At 37.0% G+C, this 24,146-nt stretch overlaps 1 protein-coding gene across 1 annotated transcript in view; it reads right to left on the bottom strand.

Annotated features, from left to right (window-relative positions):
* LOC138705610 (uncharacterized) overlaps positions 1 to 21,421 on the bottom strand; it is a 38,691-nt gene extending 17,270 nt beyond the window's left edge. Inside the window, exons 1-6 of the mRNA XM_069834211.1 lie at positions 21,266 to 21,421; positions 20,578 to 20,736; positions 10,241 to 10,395; positions 9,088 to 9,232; positions 7,303 to 7,436; positions 5,107 to 5,182 (exon numbers count right to left, since the gene is read on the bottom strand). Of these exons, the coding sequence (XP_069690312.1) occupies positions 5,107 to 5,182; positions 7,303 to 7,436; positions 9,088 to 9,232; positions 10,241 to 10,395; positions 20,578 to 20,736; positions 21,266 to 21,326 (730 nt within the window). The 5' untranslated portion in view covers positions 21,327 to 21,421. The remainder of the gene's footprint in view (positions 1 to 5,106; positions 5,183 to 7,302; positions 7,437 to 9,087; positions 9,233 to 10,240; positions 10,396 to 20,577; positions 20,737 to 21,265) is intronic.
* Between the last annotated feature and the right edge of the window lie 2,725 nt (positions 21,422 to 24,146).

Raw genomic sequence — 24,146 nt, forward strand, 5'->3', positions numbered from 1 at the left:
ATAACGACAAGGGTGACACTATTTACAAAGTAATGCGCATTGATTAAGTCTTACGTTATTTTATTTTGTTTGGGCCTCTACTAAGCCGAAAAGCGAGGCGGCAGTTGTACTGTCAGCACAAGCCGGGCGGGCAGGCAGCTATAAGCGGCACGATGCATGAATAGTTGTTTGGAGAGACGTCTGCAGTGTAGGTTAAGTTCTCTGTGTTTACTGTTTGCGACGTGGTTCTAAAATTTACTATCGAACAAGGAATTTTCGTTTGTTGTAACTTTTAAAAAACGAATCACCTGCCCAGTGTCGTAGAGGTAGTTCATAAACTAGCGAACAAATTAAAAAATACGGGAACAGTATTGGACAAGAAATCAAATCATCAAATCGAAGACGTCACAAAACAACATACGAGAAGAAATAGCCACAATTTGGAAGCAGAGCTGCAGCGTGTGCATCAGAATATGTTTAGGCGCCACAATGTCTACGTCGCAGCAAATGAGGACCACTTTCAACACCGTATTTGAAAAGGTAAGCACTTTTCATAATTTAAAATTGTAGAAAACTGACCGTTCTACGGTTTATCTTACGTGTTCTTGACTCTGAACGGGCTGCCCTGTTTAATACCGCTTTTGTAGGGCCTACTGAGCTTCCGTGAGCGGGTTCTAGCAAAGTAAAAACACTATAACGGTCTATATACAGTAAGTTGGCCTTAAACTCATGTTTGAAGATTTTCTAAACTGGAAGCTTAATCTCTGTAGTCGTTTTCGAGGAAATCTCTATTTTGTGTTACTTTCTGAAGTAAGGACCCATTAATTTTTCTAATACAATGATTGAATTTAAATTTAGGAGAAACCAAAGCATACCGAAAATGTTAGTGATGCTAAAACATGAGTTTCCGTGAATATCTCGAAATCGATGTTTTAAGAAAAATTAAAAGGCAGAAAAGGCAAACATCTTTCTTCGTAGTGATCTTCGAAGAGCTATAGCTACGTAACTATCTTCAAGTCTTATTTGTCTTTAGAAGTTATTTATTAGAGGTATAATACTGTAAATAATGATTAAAATAGTTTGGAAAACATTTAAAATTTCGTTTGTCACTGTGTCTTTTGTGAGAAAGAAATTGAAGATCATCATTACTTATTAATTTCGAGTTAATTGTCATTTTATATTTTTTCGAATATTATGTTATTTTTTATATGTATGAAGATCTTTTTCATAACACAAGTCAGAAAATGGATTTAGACATTACTAACCGAATGATACACAATCTATTATTTGCTGATGACCGAATTATGATGGCAGAAGATCGAGACGATATTCAATACATGTTACGTAAACTTGCTGATTCATTTACATTAGGAGGACTGAAGATTAATTTAAACAAGACTGAATATAACGAGGGCATCATGCCAGAAGGGCGTATCCACAAAACTGCAACTTTACATTAGAGTTATTTAATATAGAATAATTTTTCCTATCCTTGTCTACATAACAAAACACTTAGATTCTTTCTCATGTCATTTTAATTCTTAAACATTAGTTTTCAAACATAAATAGGTTCCATTAAAATATTCCCATAACGCTGCATTTACTGATACGCCCTTCTAGTATGATGCCCTTAGAGAAAATTGCGAAGATTTGAAAATGAATTGTATGGTAGATCGAAGTGTTGATCACTTCAAGTATCTTGGATCTATTTTAGTATGATAACGTTTTTAGTCCACGTCCACATTTAGCTTATGTTATTGTTTGTTTTGTTTTTTTAAGAATTTGAGAAGTGCGCAAATAGCCATAGTAGCTGACGAGCCCTTTTTTAAACCCAATTAAATAGCTTGATAAAAAATGTGGTTTGTGTGAAAAGGGCGTTCAGAATAGAATCGATTTTGCAAGAAGGGCGATTAGATCATTGAACGATATTCTCTGGAGTAGGGAATTATAAAAAAAAAATAAAAACAAACAATATTAAAACCAATAGTGCAAAAAAATTCTTAGGTATAAATGTGAAGGTTGGACAATGAAATAACAATTACGGATAATCAGTTTTTATAATGAATTCGATTAAAAACATTACAGTACTGGGAGAGGGAATCATTCTGCTTGCTGCCGAGTCGCCAATATGATGTTACGGCAGGCACAGTCTGACAGCCAACAGAACGCAAACGATCGTTCCGACACTTGGCCGCTCGTCCATCGAAACTCACAAAATCATATGACTAGTCGTCTACGTAAAGTAAATATTACTACGATCAAGCAATTAATCAGTCGGGCAACTTTTCCATTTAAACTATACTTCGATTTTATTATTTTTTTCTTCCATCGAGACAACGACTTTAAGAGTAACGCGATAAATCGTAAGGAACCGAACAGGTTGGTCGCCAGACGATCAGTTGCGTTTCATTTGTCGCAGCGCGCACTTGTAGAAAAACAAACAATGTATATTTCCAAGTTGTTATACGAATTTTTTTCTTACACTTTATTTAGATTCGGTTTATGTGAACGAAAAACAGACAACTATCGTAAGTGACCAGTCGCCCGTGATTTATTGTGTCGCGGTGGGCGAAGGGTCTTAAAGAAGAAATCTCTAATAAAGATATTTAATATTCGAATTTTCAGTGCATTTCGGAACATTTTTTGCGATGGTAATTTTCCATGCATACCAGAGATTAACGAATTTTTTCCACTCCCACTGCCGTATCACAGTCTAGTATATACAGTCACCTCGGTCTTCAATCTGTTTTTTTGATAACATTGTCGCTATTATTATAATAATTGTTGACAATGTTATAATTATTATAATAGAATAAGCTTGAGTTGTGAGGATACTAGGAACAATAGACTATGCAGGTACTATTTCGCATTGTTTGTAATGAGGCAATAGTAGCGATCCTAGTGGTTAGCAACTACAGTATCTATGGATGCATATTTACTACGTATTGAGCTTTGTGACTGTATATACTAGAGTCTAGACTGTGGCCGTATACTGTTATTAGCTTGTTTTTAGGGAAGTAAATGGATTTTACCGTGGTAGTGTTGGTTGCTATTGACGACGGGACACAAGTCGCATTGCTTCTCTAGGAAAGCAATATAGGCTATATTGAAATAGGCTATGTTTCGTTCGACAGTAACATAGCAACAAATAAAAGAATACTCAAAACTCGACGACCCTCCCAGCAGATCTGATGTTAAATAATGTAAAATGAAATATACTTTTATCATGTAAAATGTGGGAGTGGAAAAAAATTACATGCAATTCGTGAGTTAAGTAGAGTTTCTCGGACTACTTAATTGCAACTCTCGTTGTCGCTCGGTCACGACTAGTAAACACTACTTAGCTCCCTAAATAACTATTCCTTATCTCGTTATTAATTTCGTACAATTTAAAGCCAGCGGCTTACGTCATGTGATCGAAAAATAGCCACAAAAATATGTTCGGTAGCCCCTCATTATTACCACTAATTCCTATAATTATTGTTAAATTAGTGCTATTTACTTAAACCAACGCGAGTACATTGAATAACAAAATCATTGTCCCATAAGGCTCATCATTTTAACTCGAGCTTCCCAGTCCGTATCGCTGTTCTTCTGTAGGGCTTTGAGGGCTCGGCATGTCTGAAGATGGTGTCTGTTCGGGAATTATTGCACAACATGCAGGGTGGTAGTGGCCAGACTTAGGATCCGAGACAGCTTATGAATGAAGTGAAGTTACAGTGCAACGGAGTACAAATGGAGTGAGATGGCGCGTTGAGTTTTGTTTACCTGTGCGGTAATGTACTATCCGGTTCGTGATCAGCGGTACAATATTCTTCCGTCTCTCCCTACGAAACGAACTCAGGCTATCACAGTGAATTTTCAATTCATAGTGAACAGTTTTTTCGAACTAGTTGCAAGTATGTATATGGTTGTTCATTGTAACGCTAACGCTTTCAATGTCGCCGAGGGACATGAAACCTTGTGAATTATGTATCCTACTTCCATCGTCACTAGATTGTACTATTAATAGTAGAGTATAACGCAGCACATTGACGTCGTTGTTTACATTCACAGTATGTCTGTCTACTATGTTCAAGGAACTCTATAGTCAAGTTGTGCGTACATTGGTTGTTAAAGTGTCCCGGATCCTAAGCCTTGTGATGGCACTATTCCAAAGCGGTAGAGGTGTTTCCAAAGGCTGTCATGCCCGTGCTGAGGCGGACTGTTGATACTACTGTTTTCCTTGGCCTATCTGGAATGTTATTGAGGGCGGTTTTCCAGTGTTTCTATTTAATTCTGCCCTATCTTGATTTGTAGTATGTCTGATTGTGTGTTTGACTAGCAATTTTTCAGATTGATATGACAGAGCTTTTGTAGAAGTAAATAGAGGCAACTTTCTTGGAAAGTTGGTCTGCCCTTTCATTTCCAATGATCTGACAATGACCTGGAATCCATTGCTGTGCTAGGGATTTTTCATGCGATGTTAGGTGCTGGATAGTCTGTTGGCAGAGGTGATAGCCTATTGATAACAATAAATGAGCCGTTCAGAGCAGAAGTGGTGTAAGTCAAGAATGGATAATGAGGGTTAAAGTAAACATTCTGTAAAATACAGCGCAATGTAGCAATTAATATTCAGTTTATTTAAACTATTAGTAGTCAGTGGATAGCACGAAGGACATATTAATTGCGGCTTTGCGCTATATTTTACAGAATTTTTACTTTAAACCTCATTACCCAATTTTGACTTACACCACTTTTGCTCTGAACGGCTCAAATAATTCTCGGAGATGTAACGGACAAAGAACAATGGATCTTGAAGAGTGACAAAGTTCTTAGGGAGGGAAATAAAGCTGTGGGTTCCCTTGTTTTAATTTTACGTACATGATGAAAATTTAGCCGAATAAGATACTAAGCCTACTGCTAATAATAATGATAATGATAAACAAAATATGGTTTATTTCACTGCAGTGCATAAGGAAAGTGGAGACGTAGTGATTTGGTTATTTGATTTTAATTACTAAATGATATAACACACTTTATTATCAATTAAAACCATTACATAATTCGTACATATTCTGTTTTGCCAAAACCAAGAAGAGATATTTACTGGTGGCGCATTCTCTTGAACTTCGTGTTCCAGCTAACAGTCGTACATCTTGGCCAGCTTCTCGAGGTCCCGAGCGCTGAATCCAGCTCGCTGCCCGATTTGTGCATTCTCATCCTTAAAAATAATAGTTTACTTTATTTATCGCTTTATACTGTACTTGCTATTAGGTCTATAAAGCGATTGGGTGTAGACCCACTGTATAACTCTCTTGGAGAACTGTTAATACCATATCTATACACAAATAACATCATTGCCTAAGTCTCTTGTTATTCATACAGTCAGCAAAACTCGAAAGTTCCAACTTCCTGTCATGCATGTACACGTACCTAGCGAAAGGAGTTCAGTATGAACAAACCCGTGCTTCGACATGAGATATAGTCGGGTCTACTGAAAATATGGTCACTGCCTAAATAAATACTTAATTGATATCATCAGATTGAGTGAAATAATAGTCCCTACATAAGATATGTAGCTATGAATAAAGAAGAACAGTAAACAAGTTTAATGTTCTGATTTCTTTTCGTCAGCATAACAAACTTTCAGGTACCTTTTGCAAAGTGTTCACTTCGAAAGAAGCATTTTGCATGTATTTTTCTATGAACTGCTCGGAAAAAGAGTTATCTAATTTATGAAATGGAATGTTAGATCCCACCATGATTTCACATGACAAGAAAAAAACTCCGAATGCCTAGTTGAATTTGAAGTGAATGCAATTTCTTCCTCCTTGGTGCTCCAACAATACTACACGTTTACGATGCTTTTTGGTGTTAGTGTTCTTCACTGAATCATCTTCCACCGTCTAGTTTGTGTTGGGCACAAATAAAATTACAAAATATATAATCCCCATTCGAAGAAAACAATCTACTGCCTAATCTTGAATAATTTCAAGGTAAAAATTGTTCCGGAGCCGGGTATCGATCCCGGGACCTTTGGCTGAGCGCGCTAACGCTCTACCGACTGAGCTACCCAGGAACTGCACCCGACACCGTCTCAATTTTTTCCTTTATATCCACACACCTCAAGTGGGCTGACAAGACGCCAGAAACTCAACTTTGAGTGCACACAAACTCTGTGTGACTTGAATTGTGGTTTTCTGTTAACACATCTACAGTGACGTATGTATTATGCAAATCAGGCTTTTAGGTATAGCTCCCTGTGAAACATACGTGAATAATTAGAAGAGAAAAAATTGTTCTGGGGTCGAGTATCGATCCCGGGGCCTTTAACTGAGCGCGCCAAATTACATAATAACAGAAAACCACAATTGAAGTCACAGAGTTTGTATACACTCGAAGTTAGGTTTCTGGCGTCTTGTGAGCCCACTTGAGGTGTGTGGATCTGACATTTTTATCACCATTTTCTCTCTGATGTAAGATTCAGTATTAATGATTGTGTTATTACTAGAGTCCTGCGTTTGGTTATCTAAAGCCTCCAAGTGAGCCGCAGCAGTGTAGGTATGCATGGAGTATAGTTCGGTGGAATACGTACGACCCTACTACACATTCAGGTCTGCTGTTCAGTGAACATACGAAAACAAAACAAAGCTGAACGCTTGGAAATCAGTGGTCTAATAGAATCATTTGGTAGTCAGCACTTTATTAGGAAAGAAGAAAATGTATTTTATCAGAAAGGAGAAGTGTTTCATTTGTGACACTTAAAACGTTTACAGTCATTCATCGTAATGTGTAGAGACTCGTGAAGCACGCATTCATAATTTGTTGTTTATTTTAAGTTTGTGTTAACATTTATGTTTTTTCATTTGTCAATTCCAACCATTAATCAAATCTAAAATATCTTAATGCGTACTACTTATTGTAAAAATCAGGGGTAAACAAATTCCTGGCAGCATGTAGCCATGGCAACTAAAAATTATTATGTGGTGCCTGAATTATTTATTGAATTCAAAATTGTTTAAGATTTCTATTCCTTTTTTGTCACTACGACTAATACATAATGTTGACAAAAGCAGGCGTAGGAAGAAATTCGAATTCTTAGGTGTAAACACACAGTACCGGAGCATGCGACGTGAGACCGTAGAGTGAAACTATTAAAAATAGTATTATCGAGGTACACCTAACTTGTATTCAAAGTAACCAAACGCAGGACTATTGCTATTATGTGAACCACAACTTGAGTGTGCCGCATTTTTGTGCATTACAATTGATTCAAATAGTTTGACATTTTCAACTGAATATTGAAGTGGTGTATTGTATAGTATGAATTAAGAAACTTACAAGAGGCACAATCGTTGGTTCTCCGTTAATGGAAAAGGCATAAGCGCCGTAATGCATTATACTGCCATAATCATATTCTACTCCAAAGCTGGTGATAGTACTTGCGTCATACTTATTAAAATTGTGTTCCTTTCCTGCAAAAAATGTAGAAACCAATTATGTCGTGTGTTATTAGTAGAGACCGGATGTGTTGGCATTTTTCGCATTTAAAATATATAGGCAAGAAACACAATTAACCTCTTCCCTTGCTATATATTTTACCAGTTTTGTGAAAAAAAGTGTCATATTTTTTTTATTTTCGTAAAGAGGTCATTTAATATTGCAGAATCACTGTACATCACTAATTTTCTTACATACTTAAAAAATCACTATGAAATAGACAATGGGACTCAAACGAGTTAACTCGAGTTAATAAATTTTGACACATGTTAGCAACCCGAGTTAACTCGGGATAATAAGGGAAGTGGTTAAATCGTGAAAAAAAAAAACATTGTACATATAGAAAAGGCACAATAGGCAGGCAAAAAAGACAATTAAAACATGAAAAAACATTGTACGGTAAATCTAGAAAAGACATAATAGACAGGCAAAAAAGGCAATTAAAACCTGGAAAAACATTGTAAATCTAGAAAAGGCACAATACGCGGGCACAAAAGGCAATTAAAGCATGAAAAAAGACACTGTAAATCCGGAAAAGACACACTAGGTAGGCAAAAAAGTCAATTTAAACATGAGAAAGAAACACTGTAAATCTAGAAAAGGCACACTAGGCAGGTAAAAAAGGCAATTGAAACTTGAAAAAACATTGTAAACCTATAAAAGGCACAATAAGCAGGCAAAAAAGGCAATTAAAGCTTAAAAATTTGTAGATCTAGAAAAGCACAATAGACAGCCAAAAAAAAAATGCAATTAAAACATGAAAAAAGACACTGTAAATCTAAAAAGGCACAATAGGCAGGCAAAAATGGCAATTAAAACATGAAGAAAGACACTGTAAATCTAGAAAAGGCACAATAGGCAGGTAAAAAGGCAATTAAAACATGAAAAAAGACAATAAATCTAGAAAAGGCACAATAGGCAGGCAAAAAAGGCAATTAAAACATGAAAAACATTGTAAATCTAGAAATGGTACAATAGACAGGAAAGAAAAGTCATAATATACAGGGTGATTATAAAATAAGTACCCATTTGTGTGAAAACTGAATTTAATGAAACCATCACTTAAATTATATGATATTCATGTAACACGCCTTGCCATTCGTTACACATTACCATAAGCCACATCTTTAGATTCTCTTATGTTAAATTCTTCCTTCTCCAAGTGGTCCGTGATTCGATTTTCGGCATGAGCAATTGAAGAGATTTGTCTTTCGTACGTTCACGAGCTTGCGTGTTTGTCCATTGTCATGTGACGTCCTATGATGTTTCAGTGGTGACCCTGCATAGTCCTGACCACACGACCAGGGAGACCTGCAATGTATGTCTGTCTAGTGTCCGTCAAATAATATAGGCCTATACAACGCATTGGATTGTAAGTCGACAGGAAAGGGCGAGGTAAAACATGACAAAGAAAGGAAGAAGGGTAGGTCTACATATTTCTTAAGCAATCCTCCACTGATGAAAGGGACGTGTCTGTTTATGATTTTAGTTAAATATGAATGATGCCTTATTGGAGTCACTTCTGACATGAGGTTCCAACCATTCTTAGGATTGCTGGCTAAACACAACAGTACGTAAATACAATTTTATTTGGTTATTGTATTAATAGATTGCAAACATAAATACCTGCTTCGATGTTATCCCATATGATCTCTACGTAGTTGTCCCTATCGGTGGCGCTCTGCATGTGGTAGAAGCCCATTGTGTGGAGTAGTTCGTGCTCGATGGTACCCACTTGGAAACACCCCGCTCCAAGGGTTAAGTATTGCCTCTGCCCAAAATGCAAATTCGTTTGTCAATGTTTATTATGGACTTGCAAGCGTTATATGAGAATGCGAGAATAGTTGTTTACGATACAAGTGTTAAAAATATCTCTTGTGATCGGAGATGTGTGCGAAACGAGGGCGCAGGTCAAGTGTAGCAATGCTGCGAATAAAGTAAAACGATTTTAACATTGTGTCGTACACTACACGTGCTTCTCCACTGCTGTATTCTCCCTCATTGCAATAGTTTAACTTTATCACAGTGAAATCGGGTAAAGGTATACCTCAATGTTAGAGCACTTGGCTGCAGAACAGAGATCTCCGGTTCGAACCCGGATGCACCCTATTTTTTTATAATTATATTTAATTCTTTTATTGATTTATGTAGTTATCAGTAAGGTAGTTGTTGAATTTATAGTCTGTGCACATTTATTAACCGAAGAGAGTAATTTTTTAAAGCAGACCTGGCATTGTTTGCGTCGATTGCGATTGCTGCTGTGTGACATCTGGTGGGAAATAATTGACAATCGGCGAAATCAGTTGAAAGTCATTGTTATAATACTTCTCACACGTTATCATATAACAATCAGTTTTGAACATGCTTGTCTAGCATTGAAAGATCAACTTTTAGGAGTGGCTGTCTATAAATAGATAATTAACGGAAAGTATTGAATAACTACCATAGTCAGTTTGGTAGATTGTTTTTCACCAGAAGTCCGAGATTCTAATGCGAAATATGCAAATTCTAAGAGATGTGGTGGAGAATGCAGATGTAGGTTACTATTTTTTTACGACATTGCTCGTGATGGTCTATGAAAAATGAATCTGCGTTACACCAAGATGATAATTATGTCGGTAATGATGCTGGTGATGAGTAATAGAGAAATAATTAATGGAGTCGAGGCAAGAGATACGCGATAACCTGCCGCAAAAACACTTTCTTTGTCCACTGCTTGGACTCCCCAGAATTAGAAATCTGGTGTCTCTATAGCGTTGAGGCACAAACTGGTACTCACCCCTCCGATGCGGCCTACGTTGGATGAGCATCCAGAGCCGCTTCTGATGTGGACATAATCAACATCTGTGTCAGGGTTGTATTCACGTAGGCGTATGCAGGTCTGAGCGTGGTACTGATCCACGGCCTTCAGAATTTGAGCTTTCTGTTCTTCAGCTGCATTAATAAAAACGTGCCTCAATTATATTTAAGGTATATTTTATATGAAAGATGTCTAAAAAAAGTCTAAGCTTCATGGGATTACAGAAGCGAAAGAATATTCCATATAATTATATTTATGCTTCTGACAATGAAGAATATCACTTCGAAACTAGACTGGACGGCATTTCGGAAGGCGGTCGTCTGCTACATGTGCCGTAGGGTTTTTGGTATGTGACGTCACAAGCTTGTACAGTAGAACCAATCGGAATCAATCTATAACAAGTACTTCCTGAGTTCGTTTGTTTACGTGTGAGTGTTTTAATACATTAAATAAGCAAAATTAACATTTACTGCGTGTGTGTAAGGTAAATAAATGAAAGAAGAGACTGTAAAGAGACAAGTATTGCACAGGCAGGCGCGGAAAATAGTGTTTAAGGTGTATAATTATTTTAAAAACGTTGACGAGCAGAACGCTGCCGGCCATCTTGATGCTGGCTACAACGTTGCCAATGAGCAAGAAACGACTGCAGAAGCATGTGGTCTGAGATTGAGAACCGTGCAAAGAATATTGTTAGTGAAGGAAAGAGGGCTTGTTTGGTGTCATGCTTACTGTAGTCAATGACTAAGGTCATTATTGTCTTTTGAGAATTTAAATTCTCTCCTGAGCTATTTGTATTGCACGTGCGCGAGAAGTACGATGTGGCAATGTTGTACGCTACCTTGCTCTCTCTATTTGTCTGTCTCTCTCGACGCAAACGCTGGCAGACTACCGCCTTCCGAATTTCCGTCGACTCTAGTCAGTCAGGTAAAATTCTTCATATTAACACAGTAAAAAGGTTACAAAGTTAATTCCTAATTATTTAATTACAATTTTATACTAGATTTGTAACACAAAAATATGTACGTTTACTTGAGGCTGGCTCACATTAAACCGGGAACGGAAACGAAACGAGAATGAGAACGGAAAATTGTTTAAAATAAAGTATTTAAATATGAGCATTCACAGTTAACGAGAAGCTTACTGGAGCCCGAACGGGAACGGAGAGTTGGCCAAGTTTTAACTTTAGCGTTCTCGTTTCCGATCACAGCCTACTAGATTCAATCTGTTGTACACGCTTTTTTGTCTTGCACAATTCTAGTCTCTCTCATTTTTCCTATAAAATTATGCACTATAGGACTGCTTTGGTATATAAAACATATTCCGCAAACCATCTTTATACTTGTCGAATAGATCTAGTGAGTACGAATATAAATACAAGTCCGCACTTCACGAGAAGATCCGAGCAAGGAATGCGAGTTTTTTCCCTTCTCTTACAACCAACTTCCCAACATGGAACCGGCCGGCCAATGACTACAGTCGCGCTCAAACCTCCTGACGTTTGCAGTTGTGTCTGCTTATCGGCGATAGCCAATAGCGGCAGTGCTGCGTTGCAACATATGGGCTACGCAGACCCGCCGCATAGTCGCCGCTTAGAAATCTCAAAATCAAATAACAAGTGCGCTGAAAATTGGTATGTTGTTGGGACCCTGCATGTATATATGATGAATGCTTAATGTTTTCTGAACACATAGAAACAAAAATCACGTTTCTACCCCCAGTGGTTCCAATTTTACGGGTTAATACGGTAAAACCCCGATAAGACGCAGTTCAAGGGACCGCGTGTAAACCTCGTATTAAGCGGGACTGCGTATTAGACGGGCATACTAATTTTGACTTATATCTTATATACAATATCTAGTAGCATTTTTCTTTATAGAAATACATGATTCATGAAAAGTAATACAGCATTAATCCATTATGTAATTACTGTATTGTACGTCAAAGATATTTACAATATATACTGTACTCAATTCTATCGAAAAAAGTAATTTATAGTTATTTGTCGTGTGCGTGTTTCCAAGTCCTCATGTTTATCACACTTCACTCTCTTGCGCTTACATCCTTCCGACGTCGCAGCTGCAGAGATTTTTTATTATTGTCCTTAATGTGGATGATGGGATTTATAATGAATCAGAGAGTTGTTTCTGATCATCGTAATTTCGTAAGATTTTTTCCGTCACAGTTGCCTCTGTTTCATTGTTTTTGCTGACTTCCAGCAATGAAGTACTGGACGATGTTTATACAGCTGCGATGCGATAAGGAATGTTTATATGTAAGAATTTTGAGAACCATAAACTTACAGCTTCAAACAAAGGGTCCCTTCAGAATATAAACAGAGTTATCTGTTTGTGAGAGGAGAGAAGAGAGACTACTAAATTGAAATGTCAGTTCGATTTCTGGTGGTGTTGTGTGCAGTTGGCTCTGTTTAAAGTACGGTATATGAAAGTGTAATGTAATATCTTTTTCGTGTGTTGGCAATTTGGCATTCTCAAAACAATTATGTCTCTTAGTGATCCCAGTGCAAGTGGAATGGTGGATCGAGTGGATATGGCAGTAAAATTCGGAAAATGGTGTTTAGTGTTTATAATTTCTTTAGGAAATACACTTCTGAAGAAATGCGTAAAAATCTTAACTTTTCAAAATGTCAAGCACTGACTGCCGAGGAGTGTTCTTTAAGTGTGTCTGCAGTGTCCCGTGTATGCAGAGACGTTAAAAGAGCGCAAGCACAGGGTGCCGATAAATTGTTCCATTCTCCTAGAAAGCATATGAATGTTCCTAAAAGAGTTACACATCTAGACGACTTCCAAAAAGACGTTGTACGACGTACAATTTTTTACTTTTACGATAACGGAAAATTTTCGACAGCTGACAAACTAACCGTACTGCTTAGAAAAAAAATTAATTACTCAGGTTCAGTTTCTTCCACTAAAAGATTATTAATCGGTTGCGATTCCGCTACAGGAAAATCAATGATGGGCAAAAATATCTAATGGAACGGAATGATATTGTTGCCGCAAGACTGACGTTTCTGCGCAAAATGCACATGATCAGATCGGGTGACACTCGACCCACATTTTACCTTGGTGAAACGTGGGTCAACAAAAATCATTCTCTGAAATATGTTTGGCAAGAATCAAATAGAAATAGAGGTCTTAAAGTGCCTTTAGGAAAGGGAGGCAGGGTCAGCTGAAACAGGTTTCGTTCCAGGTAATAATTGGGTATTCAGATCAAAGAAAACCAGTGATTATCACGAAGAAATTACGGCACAATCATTTCGCGATTGGTTCTTAAACAGATTTCTAAATCATCTAGAGGAAGGGAATATAATTATAATGGACAATGCTCCATACCATTCCGTTAGCATTAATAGACCACCAAATACCTCCTCTAAAAAAGATGAAATCAGTGAATGGCTGAAAAGTAAAGGTGTTAGTTTTTCTCCCTCAGACACTAAGTCTGAACTTTTGGAAAAAGTGTTGCCTTTCAAAAGCAGTGAAAAAATGTATGAACTTGATCAGCTGGCCAATGAAATGGGGCATGAAGTGATAAGACTCCCACGTTATCATTGCCAGTATAGTGCAATAGAACTAATTTGGGCCCAGGTGAAAAGGGAGGTCGCTAGAAACAACAATACTTTCAAAATGTCGGATGTGGAAGAACTTGTAAATAAGGAACTTGAAAATGCGTGAAACACGCGGTGAAATTACAAGAGGAAGATTTCGCTAAAGAGTTAGCATTTTAGAACCAGTGGTCATTAATTTACAAGAAGACAGTGACACAGATGACAGTAAAACTGATGGTGAGGGGGCTGACGACGATGTTGGCTCACCATTAGCTCTGCCACTGGAGTAGAAATTTGGAGCACAAAAGGTACGTTTTATTAATTCATCGTTTTCCTTAAACGGAACACAGGCATATAAAAACCACTATTTTTGTAAGAATGTGCTCTGACAGCATGGACATAATGCTATTTAGGTCCATGTCAATTCAATCAATTCATTTGTAGGCTACAGAAAATTAGGGCCTACTATTTCAAATTAATCTTATCGTTCAATTTATTTGATCAAGCTGCGCCTTTGTGTTATTCGACAACTTTATTAACCCTAATAAAAGTAAAACTTACAAAACTGATATAAATTCAGCGAGTTACGTCCGACTCGACTAATTTTTCTATATTTTGTGACTTAATTTCATTCGTTGCAATCTGAAGATAATAATAATAATAATAATAATAATAATAATAATAATAATAATTATTATTATTATTATTATTATTATTATTATTATTATTATTATTATTATTATTATTAAGTCTTCTGCATCTCCCTATCAAACCAACTTCAGGTAAAGGGTCGCGCTCGCATGTTACTGGCTTTCGCGAAACGTCAGGAGGTTTGAGCGCGACTGTAAACCTTGTTTGTCCCAGCCGGCCAATGACACGGTTAAACTATAAAACATCTTTGAATGACACCATCCCCATCCACCTGCTTCTACAGAGGAGGAGAGTTACTAGTTGACCCTCTCCTCTTACCCCGCAAGGAGCAGGTATTCTCTCGTGAAATTTGGACAGTAAATAGTCGCTTGTGTGCAGTGACTCCAGAAATACCCATTTAAACCATTCAGTCAGCACAAAATGAATTCTCTCTCGTATTTACTGTTAGACACAACAAGAAATATTGTTTTCTATAGAGACCGAATAAATCCATTTAACTTGTGTTTTCCAGTATTATCTTATTGATAACTCAGGAAAACTCATTCAACGTCTGCGAGAATAAATGCCTCTTAGCAGTAAGGAAATAGCCCCTAAAGCAAACACGTGTAGAATATTCTATCTAGACGAAGCAGCCACTATGTTACATAAATTTAAGCATCTTTGTAGAGTCATTGAAAGCTAACAGAAGAATAAAATTATACAAGAGACGACGTTTTTAGATTTTTAAGATGATGGCTACTCCAGGTTTCTGTGTAGAAGTGAGCCCTGAACTATGAAAAATAGAGATGAGAGCAGAATACAGGCAACAGAAACGGAGTTTATAAGGCCCGGATTGCGAGACGGGATATTAGAAGAGCAGTACAATCAGAAATAATATTAAGCAAAACATAGTTGTTTGCAAATAAGTGAAAAACAAGAGGAATATTGACATTAGCGACTTGACTATGTAGGCCTACAACAAATGAAAAATGAAAGACTTCCAAAGAATTGCTTTGAATTTAGAGAAGGAGAACGAAGAAATATTACTCTACAATACGTATCGTACGATTTATCAGTTTTCTCTGTTTTGCATCGACTGGCTAATATGTGTATTTATAATTCTTAGATAGGCCTATATAATTATAACTGAATATTGGAAAACAAGTTAGTAACTTTATTCTTATGCCGTGGAATTTAGATAGGCCTACATAAGTTTGTACAGGGTGATTCAAAAGTCTCTTGACATTTTCCTGATATCGCTAATGCAGGGATTTCTTTTATATATAATTGGGAAGAATACTCACCATACAAGAAAGAATAGCAGCCGTTTCAGCTCGACTATGTGGAATGACCTAAGAATAGGTCCAGCAAGATTTCGAGAGAAGATTCAGGAAACCAGGGCCTAGCAGGCAAGCTATCAGAGATCTGGTAAACAAATTCCAACGAACTGGCAATGTTGTGAATGAGGAGCGTTCGGGGAGACCGCTATACAGGGGCGTATTTTGCGGACTACAAAAGAAAAAGTTTATAATATAACATAATGTAATAATTTTGTATTATTAGTTTTACCATAGTAATTAAAATTAAAGTAATTGTTAGATTTATATGCGCTCTCTGCTCTCGAAAAGAAACAAGTTGTCAAGGCGTCATCGCTGGAGAAACCGCTTGCTACGTGAGGTAGCCTGTGACCGTTTCGCTCACGCTGTCCTTCGCACAACTGCCCGTCCCCCCCGCTCCCACCTGTTTCCATCGTGCACTGTAGGCGGGCGAGTTGCCGCTCTCATGATCGGTTTCTTCGCAGGCGCGAAGCAGCAATACGCTTAGTACGCTAGCAATTGAATGTGATTGTGTTCTTGCAGTGCATTATTTTAAATCTGTGATTTGTTCGAGTGTCTAAGAGTTATATTAATCGTGAATTATTAAGTTTTTAATTTCCCAATTAAGTGATATTGTGAAAAATATGGCAGAACAAGTTTCTGGAGAGGTTTGTGTTGAAAATGACAGTGTAATAGAAGGTTTATTAAAAGTGCCTTTTAACCGTCGTACATAACAACGAGAAAGTTGAAATTGTGAAAATGGAAAGAACAACTCCTGAGTTAAATTTGTCCATGGACGTAAAAGAAAAACAGCGAGAGTACACACGCCATTTCACTTCAACATCATATGGTAAGTGGAATTGGTTGTGTGGTACTTCTAAACTGTCTAAACTATTTTGCTGGCCATGTTTGTTATTTAGCCGCGAAACTAATGTGTGGTCAAAAGAGGGGTTTTCTAATATGAACTCCCTTCGAACGGCAGTCCTAGAATACGACAAATCAAAAGCTCATATTTGTAGTAGCATGAACTTTGCAAACTTTGGGAAGACAAGAATTGATTTACAGCTAGATAAGCGAAAAGCTCTACACATCAACCAACACAATGCTCTTGTGGAAAAAAAAATCGGGAGATTTTACTGCATCTTATTAAAGCAGTCTGCTTTCTAGGAAAACAAGAATGGGCTTTTCGGGGTCATAACGAGAGTGTGGAATCAGACAATATAGGACATTATATTGAATATTTAAGTTCCTTAAGTGAATTTGACCATTTACTGGCCAATCATCTTGAGAGTTCAACAGTATTTCGTGGTACTTCTCTCGCAATTCAGAATGACTTAATATTTGCTATAAGTGGGGTTATGATAAAGAACATAAAACCTTTTGTGGCCATTGTTGTTGATGAAACAAGTTACTGCTCTAATCAGAGTCAATTGTCCACTGTTTTAGGATACGTCGACAGTACTGCCAATGTTCAAGAACGGTTTATAGGATTCACAAATGTCAGTTCGGACAAAACTGCTGCTGCTTTGTTTCAGCATGTGGAAGGTGTTATAGCAGAATACAATGTCGGCAATAAGTTAATTGCATAGACATACGATGGTGCTTCAGTTATGGCGGGAAATATTAATGGCTTAAAAACAAAAGTTCAAGAAAAGTATCCTCAAGCACTATTTGTCCATTGTTACAGCCATGTTCTCAATTTAGTTTTGCAACAAACTACTTCATCCATTCCAGAATGCCGCATTTTTTTTTCAAAACACTGTCGGGTTTAGCTGCATTTTTCTCATCTCCTAAAAGATCAGAAAACTCAAGGAATTTATGAACAAGAAACTCCCAAAAGTAGCACCAACTAGATTGAATTTTACATCTCGTCTTGTAAATACAGTAAAGGAATACAGAGAAAAACGGACTGCTTTCTTTAAAAATATCATTTTGTAATGACTCTGAAGAAAACTGGGATGATGCTGTAAATGTGCAGGCTCAAGGATATTTGAATTTTTTCACACAGTTTCAGAATATATTTCTTCTTGAAGTCTATGCTAGAGTGTTCGCACATACAGATGTGCTGTACAATATTTTTCAGACAAAAAGTCTAGACATAGCATACTACTTGCAAGAGGTATCAAAGTTAAAAAAAAATACTATATCCGAGTTCAGACGTAGTGGGTTTCCGTCCATATGGAGTAATATGGAAAATGAAAATTCTTCAGCCAATACAATGGAACCACCATTAAAGCGAAGAAAAGGAGATGATGAATTGAAATACAGGCAGCTGTACTACAGCATACTAGATCGTATGCACATGGAAATTACTGACAGATTTTCTGATTATGGAAAGCTTCAGTTCACACATCTTCTAGAATCTCAAAAATGTTCTGCTTATAGAGAAAACTTCCCGAATGAGGCACTAAACAAATTATTTCAGTCCTATAACAGTCACTTTGATCAAGTACGTTTGAAAAATGAATTAAGTGTAATATATTCAGCAGAAGTCTTTGATTTTTCGAACAAACCTATCCATGAAATATTATCTGCCATATATGAAAACCAGCTGAACCAAGTTATTCCTGAAGTCCTTAAATTGGCAACATTAATTCTGACAATACCAGCTACGTCAGCATCGGTAGAAAGAGCATTTTCTGCGTTGAAGAGAATAAAATCCTACTATAGATCAACTCATACACAAGAACGTTTATCCGGCTTGGCACTAATATCCATTGAAAAGTCATTTCTACAGAAACTTTGCAAGTGGCCCAACTGTAATTTCAAGGACGAAGTCATCAACGTATTTTCGTCCCAATCAAGACGTCTGGAATTCACATAAATACGTAAGGAATTTTATTATAGGAATTTTAAAATATATTTTGTGTAATAATAGGGTCAGCCGTAGCCCAAACCCTTTAACCAGTATACGCCACTGCCGCTACAACACCACATAACAGTGCAAGCCATACAGAATGCCATCACACGGAGTCCCACCGCTTCTACCAGGAGACTGAGGAGGGAGCTTGATGTTTCACGAAGCACTGTACGGCGTACCTTACGATATACGCCATATCACATCCAGATAATGCACAAGCTTGAACCTGAGGATTTTACAGTTCTAAACGCAATGTTTTTCGACTTGTTAGATGCAGTCGAGAATGAAAACCTGATGAACAATGTGCTGTTCAGTGATGAAGGGCCGTTTATGTTCGCTGAGCGAACAATTACAGGGAATACCTACCTTGACATGCTACAACACTTCTCGGTACCCCAGCTGGAACAGGATGGAATAACAGACACCGTTGTTTTCCAGCAAGATGGCGCACCACCCCATTTTGCCTTAATTGTAAGAGAATACCTCAATGAACAGTTTCCCAATAGATGGACAGATCGTGGCTCACCGAGAATTTGGTCGTCCCACTCTCCAGACCTGATGTCCTTAGACGTTTTCGCCTGGGAGTTCATTAAATCTAAGGTGTCTGGATTACGGGTCGACCCCCTATAGGAATTACGACAGCGAATAACTGCAGCAGCAGACGGGATCACGCCCGCTATGCCGAACAAAATGTTCCGGTCTACGGAAGGAAGATGGAGGCGCTGCCTAGACTTAGAGGGCAACCACACTGAAATGCACTAAATGTAGTCTTTGGTATAGTATGTTTCAGAAGTATAGGAACTTTTGCAATTGCATGCCATTTTCCATAAAATGTCAAGAGACTTTTGAATCACCCTGTATTTGGTTACATAAATATTACGTTACGTGTGGAGTAGTGGTATAACAAAATAGAGGAAACGTTTGGAAAAGACGAGACGCGGTCAAGTTTTTTTTTTTCTATTTTCGAGATTTATGCATTTAACAAACAAATAGCATATAGGCTACTATTTTTGAACGGTGATCGTAGTTTAAATTTAAATAAATAACCATTTATCGTGTTGTACAATCAACTTATATGGCATGACAACAACAACGATAAGTATGAAATAACACACCATCGTTGGAAATTTTTAATTAAAATATCACTAAAAATTCGAATATCTTTATCATGAATACGCAATACTTACCTTTCTACACTGCAGAGAAAATAGTAGGTATGTAGGCTAATGTATGAAAAATTGCAGCTTTACAAAAATAAACTATTTAATACAATTCAATAATAGTTATTACTATATTTGAAGTAGACTATATTATATAGCTATTCACAAAGTCCTTTCTAGTAATACAGTAGGAGGTGGAGGAATTCGTGCTGAGATAAGTACTGTACGAATGGAGGGAGGATGTTTTTTATATAACTGCAGGAAAATGTACTCGTATGAAAAGTAGAGAGACCCAATTGGAATAGCATTGGGCTAATACTACAGTCACACCTTTGGAGTAACGGTCAGCGCGTCTGGCCGCGAAACCAGGTGGCCCGGGTTCGATTCCCGGTCGGGACATGTTACCTGGTTGAGGTTTTTTCCGGGGTTTTCCCTCAACCCCATATGAGCAAATGCTGGGTAACTTTCGGTGCTGGACCCCGGACCTTCATCTCATTCAGACGCTAAATAACCAAAGATGTTGATAAAGCGTCGTAAAATAACCTACTAAAAAAAAAAAAAAGATTGGGTTGTGAGGGTGCTAGGAACAATTGACTATGCTGGTACTATTTCGCATTGTCTGTAATGAGACGATATTAGCGATCCTAGTGGTTAGCAACTATCTATGGATACATATTTACTACGTATTGAGCTTCGTGACTGTATATACTAGATTGTGCTAATACTTAAAATATAATGAAGCGGAAGACAGAAAAGAAAAGAGAGACGAAGGAAAGATTTCTACTTACTGAACACTGGATCTATGAAGTATGGCACTATTCTATTAGGCCAACGATAGTTTGTGTTGATGAGGCCGTTTCTAAGTCCAAGCTTCTGTTCTTCAGTTAGTATGATATCTCCTTCAAAATGGCCGCTCAGCTCCCATGCATTTTGTTTTTCTCTGACATCTGGAATAATGGAACAGTTAATTTTTATTTTGAGATTTAGTGACCGTAATCAATAAAATTAAATTTGTTTTTATTTTTAAGTATACATAGGTATATTATATGACCTTAATTGGAGTGGAGGCAAAGTTCAAATACGGTACATCTTTGAATCAAAATATCACTACATTTCAATTATTTATTAATATGTTTTTGTTTCTCCTTTTCGTCAAGCATCTCAGAAATGTCCGATATTATGTGTATTGTACAGAATTTAAGAAACTTCACTTTTGTGATTTTATTTATGGAGGTAATGATGCTTTGAAAGCTTCGAAAATTTTTCTTGCAATTGACGTTCAACAAGATGACTTAAAAAATGTACAAACTATTTTTTTCTTGTAGCTCCGGCGCGTGAATAACCCACAAACAATTACTTCTTAACTGCTGTTTACTTATAATCATACAGTCCTCTCATTTTAAGCGACATCAAATAATTTTATTGTAGAAGTATTTTTCCAGAATTAATAAAATTACTGTATGAGCGTCACCTCACCTACGGCTCTTCCTCTACAACTTGTTACAGCTATCGCCAATATCAGCACACAAATATACATTTTGCTGTGTGTTAAACAGGCTTCTATATGGTCTGACTGTCGAAAATTTATTAGATGTCCACTATTTAAAAGCCACGATATATAATGGATAAGATTATCGACTTAAAATGTTACACAATGCAATCTAATGATGATTGTCATATCTCTGTATTAAAATCTAGAGTATTTGTAGAAACTTATTATTTTTTTCCGTTACGCAACTTATTTGGCAATGCTCTGATCCCGTAATCAGTAGCGGCCGGTGATCGAAATCCTCGGTGAGGCCAGATGCAACTAGTTTAATTGCCTCCGATAGGAAATGTTTGTTCATGATATTAATTATTATTGTTATTATATTATTAATATCATTATCACTGTATTATTATTATTATTATTATTATTATTATTATTATTATTGTTCTATTCTTATTATTATCAATGAAAAATAATAATTTCACTCAACAAATAAGCTGTTATGCTCTGAGTTTGAGTGATTGTTTCAGTGTGATGAAGCAACCCATATGTGTTGAAATTCCCCTTTCTTTCTTTTCTTTTTATTTTTTTTCTTTGACAGCAACAAACAAGGCCAAGAGAAGTTTATTTTGCATCACATTACCACATAACCATTTATGTTGCCCATACCAGGATGTAATAGAAACTCGCGTTTTATGATTATGTGCGAGAAAAATGATCAGGTATCTCGGTAGTCTCTCTCTTTATTTAAAACTTCCTTTCTTTCAGTATTATTTCTTCTCAAAAAAGGACACTCTAACAATGAATTAACTGCACCAGCATTACTTCTCTCATTTGTTTCTGTTTATATTTTCCCGAAATACATAACAACATTGGCCCACATTCACTACTGTACTACACCCTCGCCTATATGTCATAAACTGAGACATAAGGGGAGAGAATCGAGTGGGTCTCTGCCTGCCAAAGAGCTGGAATTTTGTTGTTTATGGCCTAGTTAGGAAGACAAGTCACCACTGCTATTCCCACCCCACTCTACCCTTGAGGCCGGCCCATGGATGGGACGAGTGAAATCTGACCAGGCCAGACGAATTGTGCCTCAGCTACAACGTTTTAAGCGCAAACTCAAAGCCCGCGAAAGGACATGAAATGCATTAAGCGAGACCCGGCACGAACGATTCTGGCCTCAGGAACAAATTTTACTGCAAAACAGGTCTATATACATCACAAGCCAGACCCGGCACGAGCAATCCTTGCCTCAGGAACAAATTTTACTGAAAAACAGGTCTATATACATCAAAGTTTTCAAATGCTTCTACAGCGATATATGCTTTCTTTAAAATAACTAATACATTATATGAAAACACAAAATTTGATTTCAGTTAAGCCAAGTGACTGAGGCCCGGCCTCACTTGCCTCAGGCAATCAGCCGCCACTGCCCGTAATACGGTAAAACGGAACATTATCTTCATCTTATTCGATATTGTTTGCTCAGCTAAATAGCCCGTATCGGCAGTCAAAATAATGTATAACATGTCAACTCAATGTCGCGTTAATTCCACTCATATTATCTGATATGGTTTACATCGCCGTCCTTCAAGAAGTGTCCGTCAAAAAGATTTGATGTTGTTATTTAGTCAACTGTCCAAAGACAATTGTTACTAACAATGCATCACTTATGAGTAGGGCTGAAAAAAAGTATTGGTTATAGGCTACGCTGCATCGTACGTAAAGCTCTGTGTTTATAAAATGTTTGTATCCACGCTCGACTGGTTACTGTAGCGGTCTGCTTGTACAGTCCGCTCCGTATGAATGAACTCATAATAGAATATTTACATTTACAACATTACTTGTGTTTCAAATTAATTAACTCGGAACACATTACATTTACAAAAAATATCATTCAAACACATTTTCCCCATGTTCTGAATTCAGACCTCCTATTATCTGTTCTTTGTTGGATTTTTGTTTCGGCATTCTGATACAACCTCACGTCACTTAAGCAGGTCTGCTGTCGAGGAGTGTCGAATGTTCACTCTCTCTGCTCCTTACAGACAGTAGATACACCCGACAACGGGATGCATTTTATAAACAATATATACAGAAATTATTTACTACTCTGATACCAATACTTTTCTTCAGGCCTACTTAAGAGGCAACTAAGCCAGGAGATAATGAGGTAGGGTGGCTAGTTCCTTTCCCCCTCCATTGCATACATCGCCGACTAGCTACATATGATACTAATCAGACTTCAGTTGTATATAACATATTTGCAAATTTTTCAGGAGAGCGCTTACAGACTTGCAGAACTGACGATTTCTTCCCGTGTAAGGCTTTCTTTAATAACTTATGCTTACAATGTGGAACTAAGAGCTTTTTCTCTGTATGGTTAGGGGATCGTAAAGATCTCAACTTTAATTGCCAGATTCAAAATCAAAATACGGTATAACAATATTACTAAATTTAGACTAAACGTGTTTTTCCTCTGGACACTTCAGTTCTTCCTCTGACATCAAGTGAGGTGTACTGCCTGATAATAGATGTACTGTACGCAGGGTGCAAATTAAGATTTCAAGTGAGGGGGGATAGAATCCTAGATAGAGAATACCATAGATAAAATTATTATCATTATCATTATTATTATTATTATTATTATTACTATTACTATTATCATTATTATTATCCTCATTCGATACGGCTCAACGCTTGGTCGCACTGAGTTGCTTGTCTTGTATCTTGATCATAATAATAATTATATCCGTGAGCAGGCTTAAGATAAGACGTGTAATTCCTAAGTTATTGATTGTTGTCAGATTGTCAGTGATGATAATACATCAATATTATCTTTTTGATTACTTTATATTGTATTTT

The sequence above is a fragment of the Periplaneta americana genome, chromosome 9 (assembly GCF_040183065.1).
Source record: "Periplaneta americana isolate PAMFEO1 chromosome 9, P.americana_PAMFEO1_priV1, whole genome shotgun sequence".
NCBI classification, from domain to species: domain Eukaryota; kingdom Metazoa; phylum Arthropoda; class Insecta; order Blattodea; family Blattidae; genus Periplaneta; species Periplaneta americana.